General features: G+C 52.3%; 1 protein-coding gene across 3 annotated transcripts in view; it reads right to left on the reverse strand.

Moving 5' to 3' along the window:
* Positions 1–21,100, reverse strand: part of Dscaml1 (DS cell adhesion molecule like 1) — a 300,532-nt gene that overhangs the window by 51,640 nt on the left and 227,792 nt on the right. For all 3 annotated transcript variants that reach the window (XM_063255848.1, XM_063255847.1, XM_063255846.1), the window contains 4 exons: positions 20,494–20,766; positions 12,010–12,288; positions 11,515–11,634; positions 10,534–10,710 (listed from right to left, as the gene is read on the reverse strand). In XM_063255848.1, the coding sequence (XP_063111918.1) occupies positions 10,534–10,710; positions 11,515–11,634; positions 12,010–12,288; positions 20,494–20,766 (849 nt within the window). The remainder of the gene's footprint in view (positions 1–10,533; positions 10,711–11,514; positions 11,635–12,009; positions 12,289–20,493; positions 20,767–21,100) is intronic.

Here is a 21,100-nt window from a genome sequence, read left to right on the forward strand (position 1 = left end):
CTTGTTAACAAGCTCCTGACAAGAAGCAGCCTCGTTTGGCAGTGCTTGAGATAAGCCGCCACAAAGGGGCATTGTTGGCATGTGGGGTGGTGGGCTGGGGTGGTGTGAGCAGCTTTGCTGAGCTCCGCAGCAGGAGCGCTGGGCTTCCCCTGGGACAGGCTGAGGGTGGGGGGTGCGGTCTTTGTTTTTCTCTTCTTGAAGAGCTAGGGCCATGGTGTTGCTAATTTGACTGCACCCACTTTGGCTTCTTGTCTTCCCTGATTAGCCCAGCCGTACCTGAAGCATGAGATTAATTCAGATTGCATGGAAGCAATCAGCCTCACCTCAGAACCAGTGAGGAGGTGTCCACAAAGCTGGGGGCTCCTGGGACCCTCGATGTCCATTACTGTGGTACATGGGGGTTGGAGCTGGCTGCACCACTGGTGTGTGGAGGGGATTATGGTGATGGTCACTGAGAATGGCTGGACCTTGGAGGCTGGGAGTGCAGACCTGTTTCTGCTGCATGGTGGGCCCGGAAGAGACCCTCAGATTCATCAGGGTTTACTTTGGCTATAAAACAGGATCATGACTTCCTCTTGGCTGCTTGCCAAGGAGGACAAGCGGGGAAGGGGCAGTGTTCTCCAATGAAGGGGACCTGCCCCCTCATCCACAGTGTGCCTCTGGTCCTCTACCTCCTTGAGAAGTTTGGAAAAATGATAGTAATAGCTAACAAATGTTAAAACTGAATGCTTATTATGTGCCTGCACTGTGGTTAAAGTTTTTTATGAATTAGCTCATTAAGTCCTCTTCCCCCCAAAGTCCTAGGATGCGAGTACTTTTAGAGATGAGAGATGTGACTCAGATCACCAGAATCCTTTCAGAAACTACCCCTTCTGACCTCAAAAGCAGTCACAGGCAATCCTGTAAAGAATGGGTGTGGCCAGATGCCAGCAGTGGAGGCCAGTCTGCTGGCTAGATTCGGCCCAAAGCCCCACTTGTAGATCCCTGCTCTGGAGCTGAGCGTGAGGGACGGGATGGGCTTATGACTCGTCCTAGAGGGACAACTTTTGCTTCACCAATTTAAAGGGGACTTATGGTGTTGGGGACTTTTCTCTTGTTGGGGACTTTTCTCTCATTGGTATATGGTATATGGTATATGGTATATGGTATAAGGTATATGGTATATGGTATAAGGTATATGGCATATTGCATATGGTATAAGATATATGGTATATGGTATATGGTATATGGTATATGGAGAGCTCATTCCCTGTTGGTACAAGGGAAGCAGTGCAGGAGACCACAGCCATCTTGTCCCCAACATCTCCTGGCACCTGGCACAGGGACAGGCACAGAACTAGCACTCAGTAGCTGTGCATATTCATAGAGAAAGCACAGTGACAGAGCCAGACAAGAACAGAGACGGGGAGGAGAAAACTTTCTTTAGAATCACAGTTCTGCTGTGTCTCAAGTTAGCAGATCCAAGAGTCTCCCGGAGGCTGGGCAGAGTTGGGGTAAGGGGTTACGGTTCTGGGGGAATTTTCACCTGGGCCACCGGTCCCATTGCTTTCTGACTCAGGACAGAGTACAACACCTGCCAGACACACAGTGATTCACAAATCACCTCAGGGGGATGGCTGCGGGTCTTCTGGTCCAGCACCCAGCTCTCGGTGGAAATGTGGGTAGTGGCAGCCAGTGCATGGCCGCCTCAGGGCACAATCGCCTCTCTTTGCAGCAGCATCGATGCAGTCTTCCTACTGCCACCTACGCAGCTGCTGTGGGTGGCATTATTACCCTCATCTCTAAGCCTCAAGCTCTTGATTCTCCTGGCTTTTTACATGCAGCCCATCAAGACCTGGCATTTGTCCTGACAGAACTCCTTTCTCTCTACTCCCCACTTAGGATTCTGGTGTCCTTCCCCTCAGTGCCACGCCTGCCATCCCCTGTCAGCCCCTTGTTCCCAGCTACTACCCCTCTGGTCAGGTGCCCTGTGCACACTCCCCGGGCAGGTTTCCTACCCCAGTGCCTTTACTCATCCTGCTCCCCCCCGCCCCAGGCATCCTGCTTCCTTTGCCTGTTCAGACCCTGCCTGTTCTTTAAGGACCAAGTCAGCCCACTCCTCCAGGAAGCTCAGTCTGACCCTCTCTGTCCACTCTTGTTCCTTCTCTAGCCTAATGTTCACTGTCACACTCGTGTAGCCACATTGTACCATGTGATCTTGCTCACTTTTTCTGAAAGTTAGTTCCAGCGTACTAACCAGTCTGCAGATTCCTGGAGGGCAGGGACGGTGCTTTAATCTTGCCTTTCTCTTTCATACTGCTGTGGTTTGGATGTAGTTTCAGTGTGTCTCCCAAAAGTCCATGGGTTTGAATTTAATCCCCTTTGTGAGGTATGAAAAGGGCGAACACTTAATCTGCCTATGATGTGAGCCTTTGGGAGGCGATTAGGATTAGATAAGGCCATCAGGGTGGAGACCCCATGGTTGAATGCTGGTGCCTTCTTATGAGAAAAAAGACCAGAGTACACACAGAGATGCTTTCTCTCTCTCTCTCTTCTCTCACTGTGTAATGCCTTTCATCATATTGTCATGCTGCCAGTGGGATAGACCCTGGGCCTCCAAAACCATGAGCCAAAATAAACTTAATTTTTTTTTAATCGGTACCAGGGATCGAACTTACGACCACCTGCTTGCAAGGCAGGTTCTTATGCCGCTGAGCTAAATCCCCACAGCCCCAATAAATTTCATTTTTTAAAGGTGTACCCAGCCCATAATACTGTGTTATCAGCAACAGGAAAAGGATGAATACCTGGACCTTGTCACTATGCAGGGTACATGGTACTCAAGAAGCGTATGGTTGTTGCATGGTTGATGCAACCATTTATTCTGCACCAGCCCTTTAGAGAGGCTTCAGTTACCACTGGGGGAGCAGCTCCGGGCTGGTCTCAGAAGCACTGCTTAGCTCCCTGCCTGCTTGCCTTTCTGTATCCACTAAATTGAGCCATGCAGTGACCGTCTCGGCTCTCTCGGGTTATTGCATATGGATTAGCACCTTTACCTTGGTTGACATGTAGGATGCACATGATTCTGATATTGATATCTTGGATCCCAGATCCCTCTGGGAACTCTTCGATGCTGTGGTCTCTGAATAGGGGACTGTAGAGGGGACAGTGATGATGTGGTGCTTTATGCAACCACTGTCAAAGCCATTGTCAAAGAAGGGCCCAAATGAGACGCCTGGAGACAGATACTTCAAACTGGAAGTGGAGGTGGCATGGGCAGGGTCACTCCTCCTATGCCTTCAAGAAAACTCCCATGCCTGCCAGGGCCGTGGTGGCTGCGGTATGTGAGGGTAAGGGATGAGGGTAGGGGTTTTCTGTCATAGTCTACTCTGATACCTTGGCGCCAGTGATCCCTTTGGGACTAGGTTTGGGATGTGACATGCATTGCTCCAGCAGTGCTGCTGATGTCATGAAGTCAGTAAGATCCTCCCTGATTTCTGGTTTCATCCTCATCTTCATCTTTTCTAGGATCTCCTGAAACACCAGGGCCACAGCTTCTGGAAGACAGGGTCTATAACTGGTGGCACATGGTCTGGGGTCTCCATTGGCTGAGTGGAATGTCACTCACTTGCAGGGCTCTGTGAATGCCTGGGGATGAAAGAAAGTTACAGAAGGACAGAACAGAGGAGCCTCTGACCCTAGGGATTATAAGTGACAGGTCCTAGTCTCGTAGGGCATAGTGAGCCAGCAATGGCAAGAGAAAACCAGGACCCCCACTTCCTGATCAGACCTTTCTTGTCCTCTCATTGAACCACTTGTTTTGGCTCCCCTGACCCTACAGAGGGTGAGTTAGCCTAGGGGTGCTATAGACCCCTCAGCCAGGGCTCCTCGCTCCTGCACTAAGGAAGTTGCAGGGGAGAGGCTGGGCTGGGGAGAGGACCTGTCTGGCCTCTCTGCTCACCTCTGTTTGATGAAGCAGGAGACAAAGTGTCACTCCTCACTCTATAAAGTCTTAAAATCAATAAGGCCTAAGAGCCAGCTGGATAATCATCACCATGGAAATGATCACAGAGACTCACTCCTCTGTGCTCTCCCTCTCTCTCTCAACAGCAACTGGAGAGGCCAGCCGCCACCTGCAGAGCGGCCCTTCTGGCTGGGCACAGGACAGGGTGGGGTCTTCAGGCCACTTTGAGGCTGTGCAGGTGAGGCCGACTGATGACTGTCACCAGGAAGGAAAGGGCAGACAGCAGATGCCACAGCTGTGGCAAGGCCAGTCTGACTCAGCTCCCAAGGCTCAGCCTCTGAGTTCCGCCCACCTCGCAGCTTTCCTGTCCCTCCTGTATATGTAGGTTCAACAGAGGGTCAGAGGGTCGGCACCCCCACTTCTTACCCAGTTGGGGAGCTCATGAGTGTCAAAGGAGGATCTGAGGGAGTGACCAGTACAGCAGCTGAGGTTGGGCCACACCTGTGGATTGGGGGGGGTCAGTGAGCAGGTCAAACTCTAGCACAGGTATGGAAGTGAGCACAGGCCTGTGCTGAATGGGGTACAAGAGTAAAAATTCCCACCTGGGGCAGGAGCTGTCATGTCTCAGCTCTGTCTACCAAGGAGGGATCTCTACTGGGAAAATGTGAATCAGGACAATCTGGGGTTACCAGACATGAGGTCATGATTTCTAAGGGTTTGCATTCTTGACTTTGGTATCTACAGTCCACCAAAGCAGGTAACTTGGTGTGCCCTGGGCCAAGGCTTCTTTTCACAGTCCAGGCTTCCCCCTTCTCTTATCCTCAGTAGAGTCCGGCCTCATCGACTCCCTCTTGACATCCTGTGACTCTGCAGGGTGTGTGCTCGCTGAGGACTCTTGGATCTCACTTTAATTGGTCTGACATTTTGCTAAACAAACAAATCAAATCCAAACCAAACACAGAGCCCTTATGGATTTAATTGGCCATGGACTTTGTCTGAGGCCCAATGGCTGGAGCCTTCACACAGGTAGAGTGGAGTTCAGGGGCAATAAGAGGATGTGTCTAATAATGTAACCTCTGGACCAGGGGCCAGCAGAGTCCCTGCAGGCATTGCCACGTGGTGATGGTGTCAAACCACAGCCGGCCTTTCTGTACCTGTCTCTCTTTGAAGATGCTTTATCTTTTCCCCAAGTGTAGGTTGGAGGAGGAACTGCCCCTCCTCCTTTTGGTCATTATCTCTTTTTAAATATATTTTAAAAGGGAGATGAAAGGCAGCTCTGTGGACCTGGTTATTTTCTACTGTTAATTACATTTATTTTTAACCAAATTCTGCAAGGCAGTGTGGTGCCCTGAAAAAAAGCATGGGTCATGGTTTGTCTGAGCTGGAAGGGGTCTTGGGTCATTCAGGACTAGATTCCATTTCCTGCCTCTTAAGGGAAAATGAAGAAAGCAAAGATCAGAGGAGGCAAGGGACACCCATAGATTCTTGTAGGACTGTCAGAGGCAGGACCAGTGACAAGACTTTGGACCCTCAGTTTGTGCTTCTTCTACAAAACCATGAGTCCATAGAAGCAAGTTCTGGTTTTAGTTGGGGATAAACTACCTCAATTAACTAATAACATATTAAACTACTAATAACATATTAGACTGTCTCTGAGACAGAGTTATTGCCTGCCGTGCCTGGCAAAGTATGGAGAGAGCTGAAAAACTGTCAAATGCAGTATTCGAAGGTGGTAGGTAGAGCTGGGCAGGACACGCAGGTACTCACAAGAGTCAAGGAGGAGTGGGACCAGTCGGGCTGGTCAGTTGTCAAGGATGTCCAAGGGCTTGGAAAACCGCTTACCCGCTCTAACAAATCCTTAGCTCCCTGGGGTGCTGTGGTGGTTAATTTTAGGCATCAGCTTGACTGGATTAAAGAACACTTACAGAACTGGCAGAACATTATTTCTGGTGTCTGTGAGGGTGGTTGCGGGCGAGATTGGCATGCGAGTTGGTGGGATGAACTGGAGAAGATTCACCCTGATAATGGGTGCCTTCCAATCAGCTGGAGACCCACACAGAACAAACAAGACAGAAGAAGATGATTTCCTTCTCTCTCCTAGACCTGAGACCTCCTTCTTCTCCTGTCCTTGGACATCAGGGCTCTGGACTCTTTGGGGCTCTAGGACTTATACCAGGGGTTCCCTGGGTTCTCAAGCCTTTGGCCGTGGACTGAAGGTCACATGTCTCTTCCCTTCGTCTAAGGGCTTCCCTTCGTTCTAAGCCCTTCGTCTTGGACTGCGTTGGGTACCAGCCTATCAGAGTCCCTGCCTCATAGATCATTAGCTGTGGGACTTACCCATCTCTATTTGGACCATTTCCCCTAATTCCTCTCATCCACCCCTCTTGTCCACACTTCCTGTTTATCTGCCTAAACCCTCTTGACTCTTTCTTCTGGAGAACCCCATCTAACACAGGCCCTTATAGGGGTTCTGCATGGCAACTCCTCAAAAATTGGCACAGTGGGATGCCAACCTCCACAAGACCCATGGTCCCCTGGAATTCTGCTTTAGATCCTCACATCAAAAGTCAGCTCAGGCTGGGGATTTAGCTCAGTGGCACAGCACTTGCCTGGCAAGTCCAAAGTCCCAAGTTTGATTTCCGGTATCAAAAAAAGAGTCAGTTCAATGTAAGAATACCCTGAGCACCCAAGGTGTCTCATATTTCCTTCTGCCTGGCCAGCCTTCCCTTCACCCTCTGCCAGGCAGCCCAGGCCATTCATAGCCTCCCGGCCCCCACGAACTCACTGTGCTCTTTCCTCATCTCTGCAGCACCGTGACCCTTACCCCTTTTGGCTCTTATTAGAATCCTTCTCTTCTTTCAAGCCTTACTTAGAGACCGGGGATTTTGTGAGGGTTTTCTTGACACCCCTCTATTTCCGCCCATGGTAAAATCGATGACTCCTCTGATTCTTTTTGAATCACTTGTTTGTATCCTTTTAAGGCACTTCCTGTTTTGCGTATCATAGTTGTTTGGGGTATATGTTTATTTCCTTTTCATGATTCTAAGGTTCCTGACAACAGCAGCTCTGTCTTTTGTATCAGTAGGTTTTCAGCTAACAATTGTTAACAATTACCGCGTGTGTATTCTGTGCCAAGTACTGTCTTAATTGCTGTAAGTACATGATCTCATTTAAATTCTACCAATGAGCAAAAAGCACAGATGCTCCTTGGCTTTCGATAGCGTTTACATTTTGATAAACCTATGATAAGCTGAAAATATCTTGAATTAAAAATGCTAGGACAGAACCTAACCTAGTGATCAGCCTAGCTTAGCAACACAGTACACTGCAGAGGGCTGACAGTTTATTTTTGTGATCTCAGGGCTCACTGCCACCGCCCAGCATCAAGAGCAAGTGTTGGCCCCTATACCAGGAAAGATCAAAGTTTAAAACACAAAGCATGGAGTCTAGTGAATGCATGCTGCATTTGGACCATTGTAAAGTCAAAAATTGCTAAGTTGGGGACTGTATATATTGTAATTCCAAACTTACAAAGACCCTGGGGCTTACAGAGATTGTCGTCACAGCTACCAAGTGGCATGACTGGGATTTGAACTCCAGTCTGCCTGTTCCGCTTCCTTTATTTATTCAGGGAACGCTTCCTTCTCACTTGAAGCTGTGGAGTCAGTGGTAGAGATGCTCCCCAACAGAAGCCAGTCACAAGTGTCCAGTTTGGCCCTGGAAGCCTTTTATTGATGTTCTGTTCCCTTTGATATGTTTACTCTTTTTTACTTGGGCCCAGTGGGGTGAAGGTCAGCTTTCCTTCTGATAGTTCAGGAAGTATGGGATCTGACAAGACAGAGCTGCTTTGGGTCAAATATGCTCCGAGTGTTTTGGAGGCAATGGGGCAGCCTTGAAACTGGCTTCGCAAGTGGCAGATCTTTCTGTGGCTGGCTCTGCAAGCTGGCAAGGGGAGGGAGTGCTGGTAGTGTGGGCGTCTGCGATGGGCCAGGGGACGACTAGGAGCAGATTCCCCCCAGCAAGCCCACTGGTGACCCATGTGCTCAGACCCTAAAGGTCTCACCTACCTGTGTCCTCTAAGCTGAGCTGAGATGGGGGGGAGTAGCAGAAGGTGGAGAGAGAATGAGGGGAGAGGACACAGTGGGGAGAGGGCGGGGGACAGAAGGAGGACGGAGGACCCAGCAGGACACAGGACCTACAGGGTCGTGGCTGAGGGCGGCCTTCCTGGGTGAGGCTGGGCTGATGCCTGTTTGGGGACAGCAGGGCAGTGGAAGTTCCGGAGAAGGGCAGGCACAGGGCTGCATTGCCTGCCACCAGGACGGAGGCGCCGCCGCACTCAGACTTCCAGCCCCTGATTTCCTCGTCCCTTTTCTCCTGTGAGTGCTGGGGTGGCAGGAGACCTTGTGGGTGGCTAGGGCGAATCACTGGGGAGAGGGGGGCAGGAATGGACCGGGCATCTGCGACCAGGTAAGAGCATGAGAAAGGGTGTGAGGGAAGAACAAGAGCTGTGAGTGAGAAGGGACACGCGGGCCTGCCAGGGTACAGGGGAACCGGAAAAGGTGACCCAGAGGTGTCTGTGAGATGTCAGATATAAGCGGGTACTTGTGGGCCTTACTGGGGAGGGAGGCAGCAGAAGAGAATGACAAGACAGATGAAATTAGACAAGGGGAGGACAGGAGGGAGGGATGCAGGTCCAGATTCTGCCCTGACTGATGAGTGCTGTAGGAAATTCCCATCATCCCCTGGGGGCGGGGGAGGTTGGGATTAATGCCTGTGTGTGTGTGTGTGTGTGTGTGTGTGTGTGTGTGTGTGTGTGATCTTTGTATAGTACATACTCACAGGCAGCTCTGAAACTACAAACTGAGCTTTCTCCAATGCCTCAGTGCCTTCTTGCTGGCATCTGGGTTGGCAGGAAGAGGGGCATAGAAGAAATGCAGGCCCCAGGGGTAAAGTGACTTGCACAGCCCCCCAGGATGCCAGAAGCACTGTGATATGCATTAAGGGACCCCATCTCCCAACTGCTACATGCCCACAAATCCATGGGAAACCCTCACGTTTCTGCCATACACCAGCAGCCGCACACCCTAAATGCAATCCTCTAACTTCAAGAAAAGCAGCAAAGAGCCTCCCCATCCCCAAATTCAAAACCCAGCTCACTGGCTTATCCAGCCGACAGCACAGAGATAAGGATCAAACACCTAAGATGTTCTAGAGGTGCCTACTTTCTCTTTTGCTTCTCGCAGGCAGAATTAGCGAAGTTCTCCCTGGCTGAGGGATGTAGATTGATTGCCTGGTTTTATTAAGGACAAAGTGCTTTTTGATAGTGTGAGGGAAGAGGCTCCCCAGGGCGGGGATTCCGGCTCGAAGCTCCCTGAGCATCGATCGCCTCGCTGGGCTTCCCTGTCTTTTGCTGAGCTGAACATGAACGTGGACAAGCAATAACGAAGCTCTGATGGTTGGGGGAGGGACTCTGGTGAGGCTCAGGGCAGACCACACGCATGGGGCTCTCCCTTGGGCAGGTGCCCAGGAGGATGACTGCACAAGCAATCACTGCTGGCCACTGAGTCCATGCCGGCCAGATGCCACACTGGCTGCTTTAGGTGTGTCTTGGGACCTGCGCTTGACACGAAACAGAACCTGTTTTACTATGACTCTTTTTTCCTCTGCATCAGGACAGTGAAATACCACGGGGCCAACTCCATTCATTGGCGTCACACTGTCCCTGAGTCAGGACCCCCAGGTGCACTCTGACGGGTCAGATGCTAAAATTCAGATCCTTACCTCTACCCTCCAAGGCCCAGGGTCTATTTCCTGACACAGAGCCAGAGGGACACTGTCCTTCCATCATGAGTGTCAGGAGCCCATTATTCAGCCCCCCTGAGAACTTAGGGACAGGCTCACCCAGCAGAATAACTGCTGTGACGTTGAACAGAATGGCAGATTTTGGAATGGCAGATTACCAGTGGCTTTGCAGAGTCCCGAGGCCAGCTTTGGGTTTGGGGATTAAAGCCACAGGTACCCAGTTATAATGAGTTGTGCTCCTTTGCTTTTAAAGAGCACTTCCTGTTTTTACCATCAGCTTCTGTGCTATACACAACAGTTGTGAGAGGTGGGCAGGCTGGGAGTGGACCTGGAGCGCAGGGAGGTGAAGTGACCTCTGCAAGGTCACACATGGGGTAGATTTGGAATTGGACCCTGTTTTCTGACTATAGGCTTTCCCCTCTGCACTGTGCGTGCTACACGCACATCTGCCTTTGCAGGGTGTTAACAGGCTGTGCCCAGCATGTATATATCACAAACGGAAGTAAGATGTTTGAGATGAAAATTCAGATTGATTGCCAATCTGCAGATCAAAGGAACTGAGGCGGAGCGTCCTGTTTAAGTGTATGAGCTTCTCAGGGCTGGAGTGGGTGCCGTCCACGGTGGGGCCCTTGTTTTGGATGAGGGTGCCCCTGAATGTCCCCCGGGAGGGCCCCAAGCACACCTGGGAGCAGGGACCCTTCCTGCCTCCCTTCCGCAGATGGAGCAGTGCAGACAGGGAGCATGCAGAGATGGGGTCAGGGTGACAGGGATGCAGGGACAACACTCACTCTTGACCGTGAGGAACATGGACTTGCTGATGTCGGTGCCCACGCCGTTGCTGGCCTGGCAGAGGTAGTAGCCGATGTCCTCTTCTAGGACGTGGCGGATCAGCAGGGAGCTGTTGGGCAGAATCTGGATGCGGCCGGTGAGGGGCACTGGGTGGTACTGCTGGGGGTTCCCGCTCCCTAGGAGGAGGCGGAGGTTAGGAGGGAAGGGGTCTGTCCGGGGCTGGGCTGGGCTGGAAACGGTGCCTTAGCAGTGGGATGACAGCTTTTGCACTCCCCCCGGGGGCCATTTTTGTAGGAGAGTCGCACCATCCCGAAATGGCACCACACCACCCCTGCTGGGCAACAGGACAGACCCTCAAGGAGGTTCGGCCCTGCCTCAGCTCTGTGACCAGGAGATGGAGTCTGTGCAGGCCCTCGGCACAGTGCCCACCTTAACACTGAGTTTCTTTGAGGTGAATTCTTGAGAAAAAAAAAGAATAGGCAAGTGGCAGTGGATTGGTCTTAGAGAGGAGGGTTGAAGAACCTGCTCTTCCTCCCTGGTGCCAGTTTTGGACAAAGTCTATGATTCAGGCCTTAGATACAGAAGGCATTCTTGGGATTAAGTTGGGCTCTAAGGAGAACCAAGACCCGAGGACAGGTAGACTAGTGAGAAGCTTCCTTAGGCATTGAGCCTCTGGGGAGCCAGAGCGGGCAGAGAGGGGTGGGGAAAGTGGACATTGTACTTAGTTTTAGGGCTGGAGGGGAGAAGATCAGTTCCTGGTGACAGCGGGAAAGGATGCTGTCCCTGGTCCACAGACCCTGGGGGTGGCTGAAGATAACTTTTACATTATGTATAGCAAGGGGGCCCCAAAAGCTCAGAACCTAGGGTGCTCCCCAGGGTCACAGTTGTAAGTGGAGAACAGGCCCGTATCCCATCAGAGAATTCCCCCTCCCCTCCCTTCCCCTCCCCTCTTGGAGCTGCTGGCTGAGCCAGGGACTCACCCTTGGCATGCTTCCACATGACCTTGGGTGGGGGGTAGCCATCCACCGAGCAGTTAAGCACACCAGCTTTGCCATAGATGCCGTCCTGGTTGTTGGGCTGCACCACAAATCGAGGGGGCACTGCCAGAAGAGGGGAGGTAGTGAAAAACAGGTTACGTGGGTCTTTTACAGGTCTCCTAGAGCTGGGGCACCTTCCATGTGATGTCAGCCCTTCCTGATACAGAGTTGGAAGGGGACAGTTCCTGAAACCCAAGATGCAACATTGAGCTGGGAGATGGGGATCCTGAGTTCCAATTGTGCGTTCACCAATGACTAATGGAGCAAGGGTCTTTCCACTCTGGGCTTCAGTGTCCTGCCCTGAGAAATAAGAGGCGTGGACCACCCCAACTTTAAAAGTCCCACTACCGGTGTCGTCCATGACACTGTGCTTCAAACGGGAGCTCTAGGGTGGTGACTGTGACGCTTCCTTCCCCACGGCTGGCTTGCCCTGCTTACCACGCACGATGAGCTGGCGCTCCCTGCTCACGGTGGCTGCGGCGTTGCTGGCGATGCAGGTGTAGTTGCCGTTGTGCTTGAGGGAGACGCTGGAGATCTGCAGAGAACTCATGAACTCCTTGCTCTCGATGGTCACGCCCGAGCCTGAGATGATCACCTGTCCATCCTTCCTCCAGGTGATGCGGATGGGCATGTCCCCCGAAGACACCACGCAGGGGATATAGAGCAGCTGGCCAATGGAGGCGGGTGGGAACTCGAAGGGCTGGATTAGAGGGGGCACTGGGAGGGCAGGGGGATGCTGCTGTCAGGCCCACTTGCCCCAGTCTGGCCAGCTGTCTCACTGGGCTCTGGGCTGCCCAACGTTGGGGTTGGCCTTGAATCAAGCTTCCCTTGTTCTCCTATCCATGTAGGCCTCCTGGGAGTACTGGCTGCTCTGCCATTGTGCCTGGTTGCCACCCCACTTCCACCTGGACCCACTGGCTCTGTCTAGGGCCTTGACCCACTTGCATTAGACCTGATCTTCAGATTTGCCCTTGGATTTTCCCTGTGGGCTCCTTGCATACTGATCCATTATTCAGTTTGTTGCCTACATTTTCATCTCAGCCAAGACTCTCAGAGCTCCCTAGGGATCGGGCATGGATAGAGGTGAAATGTCCAGTGCCCAGACCTCCCCCATGGACTCCGTCATGGCTGCTTATCTAAAACTAAGATGCTGTATTCTCATTTCCTTCCACGGAGGTCCTCTCCCTAGCCCTGTCCCTCTCCATGGTCATGAAGGGTTAGGAAAGGTGAGCAGAAATGCATATTGATGGTTCAGTTGCTTTATATATATATTTTTATCTCATTGAGTCCTCCTAACAAAAATGTGATGTAAGCTTAATTTTATAGATGAAAACATGGATGTCCAAGACTGAGAAGTAATCTCCCTAGGTGAGCGATAGGGATTTGGAACCTGGTCTGTCTGCTCCCCAAGTCCAAGCTCATGGCTGTCTTCCCAAGTGAGTCCCAAACATGCTGAGACCAGAGACTCTTTTGTCTCATAAGGGAACTCCTTGGATGGCAGGAAGGAGCAGAGGGGCCCACATGGTCTCTGAGATAGCCACATGGTTATAACCTGCCCCCAGCCCCCTCCTTCACCGCCCGTATCTCTGCCCCTGGGGAACCTGTCTGGAGCTGGAGCACTGTGAGATGGATCCTTCTTCCTCAGCTCTGGCTAGGGCATCAGACATTATCTTTATGATAACTCAATTAGGCTGCTTCTCCAGTGAGTGGAGTGGGGGGAGGGAGCAAAGGAGACAGACAATTAGCTTAACAAGGACGAGCATCCAGTAGATGAGATCTCCTTTCTGCAGTCAAATAATTAAATTACAGGGCTGCCGACAGTCCCGTAGCCTCCTCCCAGGCACCAGCTCTGCCCCTCCTTGGACGCCTGCTACTTGCCACCCTTAGCTTAGCCAGAGCAGCCACAGAAGGATGAGCCTGCAGAGGGACGATGAATGGCACCCAGTGAGGCCTTCATGGACTACTGGGCTCCATGGGCAGCTGTCAGTGTGGACTGGCCAGTCGGGACATAGCCCCTGGCAGCTTCCTTGATTGCTGGGGAAGCCTTGACCAAGAGCCTCAGGTTTAGAGGGAAGTGACATTTAGGAGGGACGCTGCTTGAGCAGAGTGCACCGCTGAGATTTTCAGTGGCATCTCCTGCCTTTCCCTTTACTCTAGCTGGGCCTCCACCAGGGTACCATGGCCATCCACAGTTCCGCTCCTTAGTCCTGCCTGGCAAGCAGAGCAGAGCTGGGCATCCTCCTCCTCTCTTACCCTGTGTGCTCCCGGCCTCCTCGATGGCTCTGACCCACTTTATTCTAGAACCATCCGAGCCCAGCCAGGGTCCTAAAACCCAGCCAGCTTTCTGGGTGTCTAGTCACTGTCCAGATCAGCTCATCCCCATCACTGATCAGCTCATCTCTGTCACTGACTGCTCCTTTCCTGTGGGGTATGACATTGTTGGGCCATGGCAATCTCTAGATAGATTTCTCTGAAACCCCAATTCCAGTGATAACTCAGAGCCCACTACTGAGACTTCTAGATTCCACTGGTGGGCCTCTGGATTTTCCTTGTGTGTGTTCATGTGTGTGCATATATGTGTGAACAGGTACATGTGTTGGCCAGATCTAAGTCTCTAAGCCTCTTTGAACACCTAACAGTATTTCTGCAGAGATGAGGCTGCCTGCCTTGACTAGGGCACTTGTCACAGACAGTGGGCAGGACTACCACCTCCCTAGGACTTGAGAGCTAAGATTTCTGAAGCTAGGACTATTCACCTGGCAAATAAAAAGTGCTCAATAGCACAATAAATGCTTGTTGAGTGAATAAACCAATGGCATATGTCTGAATACTGCTTCCCGAGGTGACCTCAGGGGTTCACTTGTGTTATGGGCCAGGATGGAGTTCACAGGACGGAGGTACAGGACCTGCAGCCAGAAGCTCCTCTCTCAGGCCTGTCTAGGCCCAGGTCCCTTCTGTCACAGCACCAAACTGGCTCCTGGGATTGAAAAGCCTGTGGACATTTGGACACCAGCGTTGGGAATACATTGGTAGTGCTGAGGACTGGCGGGCAGGACACAGGAGCAAAGCAAGGGGGTGGGGGAGAAGACCAAGGGACTGTCCACTCTGGAACGCTAAGCCCTGGGGACAGACAGCCAGCGCGTTACAATTTCATTGAGGAAAGAGCAACAGGATAAAGACAGAGTGAAATTACAGGAAGATTTAGTTCAGGCAAAGGAAAACTGTCTCTGTCTGTAAGAAGGGATTTAGATAATGGAACAAGTTACTATGGCAGGTTAATTCATTAATTAACTAATTCATCTAATATTTATGAAATGCCTGTTCTACGAAGGCATTATGCTCCGTGTGGGCTGGAGACGCGGAGGCAGGTGGAAGCTGCAGACGGAGCCTCAGGAGCTGCTCATTGACTGGGGAAGGTAAGATACTCCGTCGGTGATTCCCGGGCAAGCGCCACCTGGATACACAGACGCTGAGCTCAGAGCACAGGGACGTGTCTTCTTGCATGTGTGAGGGCACCACAGCCTTATGATGTTTGAAATGACAGTTAGAGGACATGCATGCGTGCAAAACTACCTGGGGTAGGTGGGATGGGGAGTGGACCCCGGGAACTGAGGCCACATAGTGACTCATTCCCTAATGGTCTGCAGGAAGGACACGAATGTCCACTGGAGAGACTATCAAAAGCTGCCAGCACCTGGGGTCTCAGACACTCAGCTGGACTGGGCCAGGGTTCCCTAGAATGCCCTTGTCCTATAGGAGACAGATGACCAGACAACTTTTCAGAGACCCACCTCCTGTCCACCATAAAGGTGTGGTGTCTCTATGGCAGCTGATGGTGCAGGCTTGACACTATGACTGATGTGTCAGGGACCCTGTGGTGGGAGTGCTGGTGGCTTCTCATGTAAATCCATGGTGAGCATCATGATATCCCCTAATTTCAGGCCCCTGGGACAATCTGGAGCCTGAGTCTTAAGAAGTACATGGCTAGGGGGCTCCTAAGTAGGATGTGGGGCTCTTTGGTTTTTACAGGAGGTGACTCCCCAGCCAGAGGCTTTTTTTTATGACTGGTGGCTCAGGTGCATCTTCCACCACATTGAGAGGACAGGCCCCAGGCTGTACATGTTTGGGTCCCATTTCTACCTTTGGGAACTCAGTCTTTGAGAAGGCAGGGTCTCTGGTCACCCCCACCCCTCAAGTGGCCAGGTCTTCTTCAGTGCTGAGAGCTGGCCTTCCTTAGACCTCTCATCCCTGAGGCTTAGCATTTCCTCAGCAGGTGGCCTGGATGTAGGGCCTCGAATGCCATGCAACCTGGTGGCCTCTCTCCAGGAGTCCTGCTCTGGCTGTAGCCACCTGTAGCAAGGTGCCTCGATGGTGCAGAGGCTGGAGCATGGAGTGAATGGGAAGAGATGGCGGCGCTGTGGCTGCTCATTTGGTGTCTGGCCCCCATAAACTTTTTACAGCCACTTGTTTGGGGTTGACATGCCCTTCTGATCCCCCAGCCCAGCCCATAACCCTTTATGGGTTCTCTCATCGTCTGGCTTTGAGGCTGAGCCTTTTATTTACTGCACCTGCTAGCCAAGTGTTCATAGGGCCTCTCTGCCATGGCGTGAACACAGCAAAGCGCCTCAGCCTGGGTTCAAGGTTTTGCCACCCTTGCAAATGACCATGGGCACGTGGTGGCCTCACCTCTGCCACCCAACCTCTGCCTCTGAGCCTGTTTTCTCATTTGCAAAATGGAGGGGTTGTACAATTAATCTCTAAAATGTGACACTGACTTCCTAGTTCCAACAAGTCTTATGTTTCAGGAGTAACAACAATTTGCTTCAGTTTTTATCACAACCCTTGTGTCTCAGGAAGCCTTTCCCTGACCTCCTTATTCTAGATGGCAAGTCCTTCTTGCTTCCTTTGGGGTTCTGTCCCACTCTTTAGTTGACACTATACATCTTGTATGTATTTGATGCAAGATGTTTTCCCACTAAAACACATGCTTCTCAAGGAGTGTAGCTGTTCTTGGGAGAGCCTGAGAGCATGCCTAGAACATAGTGGGTGTGCAGCCAGGTAAAGCCAGGTGAGTTTGTCTGCCTCCTAAGGTTACTTGCTCCTATGTTTATGGTCCTTTGGGGGAAGAAACAAGGTTGCTGGCAGCAGCTTCCGAAATCCTTATCACCCCAAGGCCAATTAGATGCTGCCCTGCTGTCCACTACTCTGGCCCCAATCTGTGGATTCTGGTAGGGTTCCTTCCAAATCTCTACTTCTACTAATAGCATGTGCCTGTCCAGGCCAGGCAGCTGCCTCTTTCTCATGTTCTATAATTATAGGAATCCCAGCCATTCATTAGGGTGGGGCAGGTGCCCTTCACCAAGCTTCCACGCATATGGCTCTGGGAGGAGCCATGGTGGAAGCTCTGCACTAGGCAGGGGTGAATCAGTCTCGTAAGGAGTATGGTCATTGGGGCTTCTTCTACTTGCTCGTCACCGGGACATGGTACCCCATCCCTGGCCTTGCCCTACTGAGCATGGCAGAAAGTGCCTCATATCCTTGTTTTGGAGAGGCTTTGGAGGCTCAGATATAAAGATGGAGATGTTTCATCGCTGAGTGAATGCCAAGGGGCCCAAGTTACAGCTTCTCCTTCCTGGTTAATTAAACATTCAGCCTCTGTGCCCAGGGATGCTTTTAGGCTATTATTTTTCAGCTACAGGGGACCCTAAAGTCACCAACTCTAGGTAGAATCTGTGTGCTTTCCTCTTAGCATCTGCCAAGGAGCTTTTCAGGAGCCCAGAGACAAGTATCCACCTCCCTTGCAGCTTAGCTCCCTGGTGCCATGCCCAGGCAGTCCTTGATGCATCCTCCGCCCTCTCTCTCTTGTTCCTCTCTGCTTGCAGGGTAGCATCAGGCTCACCTGGGCAATGTTTCCTACTGTCCCACCTGCAGCCACCTTTCGTGGCATGGGAAGGTTGCCTCGTAGGAGGACACCAACAGGGAAAACGTTGATGCATATGTAGCTGCTAGTACACAGGCGTATGTGGGTGTGCTCAATTGTGAACAGGCTAAGGTGCTACTCTGATGCATGAACATGCCTAAAGGGTGCGCATGGGTGTGTATTCACATGCAGTTCTCTGTGTATGCATGTGCAAGCTTGTCGGGTGTGTTCTGCTCTTCTCAGCTCAGTGTTTGAAAAATTCATTAGAAGACAAGCTGTCCCAGAAGGAACGCAGTCAGCAGTTGTTTTTCCAGCTCATGGAGCAGCACGGGTTCTGGCCCCGCCTTGCCTGCCAGCGCTTGGCCAAAGGGAAATGGGGGTAGGCTAGAGGGGACTTCCAGTTTTATGTCTAGCTTCTAGTGCCCTCTAGTCCAGCCCTGCCTCGCCCTTTTCTGCCTTCTGTTTGCTCAGCCTCCTGCATGATGCATTCTCCGGTGAGCAGCAGATGTGGGGTCCCATCCCTTCTTCCCCTAAGTCAGGGTCCCTTGCCATGCCCAGGGGCGTCTCCTCCACCCCCTCCTTGGGCAGCTCTTGGAAGAGTGCAGCCGCTAATCAAGCAGCGTGATCATAATCAGCTTTGATGGGTTCTTCTGCAAAAATGCATTCTAATGAGGTGGGGAGAGGGAGTCAGCAAGGGAGTGGAGATGAGGAGCAGGAGCTCTGGAGTGGCAGGAGCCTGGGTCCTAGAGCTCCTGATGTGAGTGTGGCTTCTTGGTTTGGAGAGGAGGCGGTGACCTCACCCTTCTATGGCTGGATTTCTGGGATTTTTCTGACCCACATAGTGGGGACAGGAAAAGGTGTGCTATGAGCCTGTAGGGGACACACACACACACACACACACACACACACACACCCCTGTCTCTCTCTCTCTGTCTCTCTCTCTGTCTCTCTCTCTCTGTCTCCTCCCTGGGCTGGGGAGACACAGTCACTCAGCACTACACAACAGGCTCAGCGAGCTGCTGAGACGGAATGCATCAGATTCAATTCATTAGGACTGATCGTTCCCTGAATGGGGCTGAATAATTGATGAGCAGAAGCAGCTTTCAGGATGTTCCAAGTACTCTGAGGCTCACTGGAGCCCTGTTATTATTATTTTTTTTTTAGCCAACAAACACGGCCAATGCTTGCTGGTGCAGTTGGGTGAAGGAGTGGAGCAGAGGGTAGATGTTTTAATATGTGATGTTTACACTGTAAGCTCTCAGTCCACTGCGTGTAGCAGAAATGGATACAGGCGTTGTGGTGTTGGTTGGGAGGGGGAGCAGGCTGTGCTGTATCCCATTGTCACAAGTGGATTTGCCCAGGATGTCAGGCATGGGGATGTGGCCTAGGGTTTGTGAGGATCCTACAGGCACAGCAAGCCCCTTGGGCTGGGCAGAAGCACTAAGCTGAGATGCGGCCCCTGACTGCCTTCCCCAGTTGGCTGAGATTCAAGGGCAGGGAATCAGGAGGTGGAGATGTCGGGGTGTCCTTTCTCTCTCCAGTCCTGAGATACCCACCGAACCCCCAGTTCGTGGGGCTCAGAGAGAGGCTCCCTATAAGTCACTCCAACCCAGACAAATGTCTGTTTCAGTTCAACAAACGTACACTGTCTGGCACTGTGACAGGTGGTGGGTACACAAGGATGCATTCGACACAGCCCCTGAGCACCAGTGAGGGTGAGCCGGTGACAAGGAGCACAGGCAGAAGCACAGAGCCCAGCCTTCTGCTGCTTCTGCTCCACGTTCCCAGCTGTCCTGCCGGCCTGCCCACCTGCGTGGCCACTGCATGCTTGAATGGCCCAAAGCAACCCCCTCTGCCCCTCAGGTGCTTCTGTCTACTGTTTACAGCACTTCCATTCAATCTTGCTTCTGATCTCCACGCAAAGTAGACCCTGGGTCTGAGGCCTCCGTGTGTTCGAGCCCTTGGCAGGATCCCATCTCTCCCTCCTTCCCATGGACCTACACTCAGGGTAGCTTTCCTCCCTTGGTCAGTGTCTGCCTCTCTTCTCCTGAGGATGTGTGCGCAGGGCGGCTTTTCAGCTTTACCTCCCTGCTTCCCGGGACATAGGCTCATGGGCAGGGAGGCCCCCAGGCTGCAGGGACTCTCAGAAGTCTCCAGAACTCTTTTCTACCTCCCTTCTAGGTGGCCCCTGGAGCTGTTTCCTCCTTCCTGAGGTGCAGTGCGGGGCACACATTCCTTCCCCAGCCTGCCCTGCCCTCAGCCTGGGTCACTTCACTTATCTCTCCATTTCCAGGCCTGGCAGGGTCCACCTCCCCATCCTATGCCAGAGCAACCAGGAACCCCTGTTTCACAAAGTCTCCAGGCCCACCTGTTCCCAAAGAAGGTGTCTGGGGGCTTCACACGGCTGCACAGCCCCAGAGTCAAGGGGACACCAGTCATTGGACCATGCATTCTCTTGTCTGTTTGTTTACATTCATCCAAACCATAGACTTATTGAATGGCTCTCACGTAGCTGGCAGACACAGAGGAGCAGGAAGTGGGGGAGCACCCAGGGGAGCAGGATGACCTGGGAGGGGCAGTGCCTTCTAGGGCTCAGATGGTACTAGCAGATGGAAGGTCCTTCCCCAACTCATAGGAGCAGCCCAGGATGACCACTATGCCCAGGAAGAAGGCGGGGCAGCTGGCTGCTTCTCTTCCACCCTGGCCTGCTGTTGTTAATCTCTGATGTGACCCTTTTAGGTTCCTGATGGCTCTGTCCTGATGTCAGAGCCCTGGCATAGCCTGGCATCTCTGGCCTGGGTCTCCTGCCCAGAAGGTGACCTGCTTCCTCTTTGACTGTAACTGAGTCCTGGTGTCTTTGGGTCTGGGCTACCTTGTCCTTCCGCCCACTGGAGAACCTGGAGAATTCATGGCTTTCTGTGTCAACCCAAGATGACCCTCCCTGTCCCATTTCTTCCGAATGCCAACATCAGGCCAGGCAGGGTTGGGGGTGGGAGGCCTACCTTTAACAGCCACATGGACGCTCTGGCTGATGGAGAGCTGGGGCTGGATGAGGACACTGCACAGGTACTCCCCCTCGTCCATGCCTTTCTGTACGTCGGTCAGCTTGAGGGTCCCGTTCTCAAACACCACCTGGCGGTGGTTGTCAGGCAGCAGGAGGGCATCCTTGTACCACTTGATGGAGTAGTAGGGGTAGCCAATGACCCTGCAGTTGATGAGGGTGTCCCGCCCAGCGACTGCTGTGATGTTCTTCATTGCCCGGATGCTGGGGGGGCCTGCAGGGTCGGGAGGGAGGAGGCGGAGAGGAGGGGCAAGCGGTGCCGTCAGCCTAGACAGCCCGGCACCACCCTGGGGTGCTCTGCTTGGTTGTTTGGCACCTGAGACTTCCAGTGTGATAATTTGGTGGGGGCAGAGGGAGGTCATTTCCAAGGTTGGGGCCACCCATGTCCTCTCCAGGCCTCGCTGTTGTTAGTGACAGACAGTTGTAACAGGCATATGCCCTACGTGCTTGTCGTAGAATCTGTTCCAATGGGACAGGACACAGGGCCGAACTGCAGCCTCATCAGGAAGGAGGGCTGAGATTTGGGGGGCAATTCCTCTTTTATGGGG

Source organism: Cavia porcellus, unplaced genomic scaffold, assembly GCF_034190915.1.
Source record: "Cavia porcellus strain 051 isolate PalLab524CR breed Dunkin Hartley unplaced genomic scaffold, mCavPor4.1 scaffold_9, whole genome shotgun sequence".
Taxonomy (NCBI): Eukaryota; Metazoa; Chordata; class Mammalia; order Rodentia; family Caviidae; genus Cavia; species Cavia porcellus.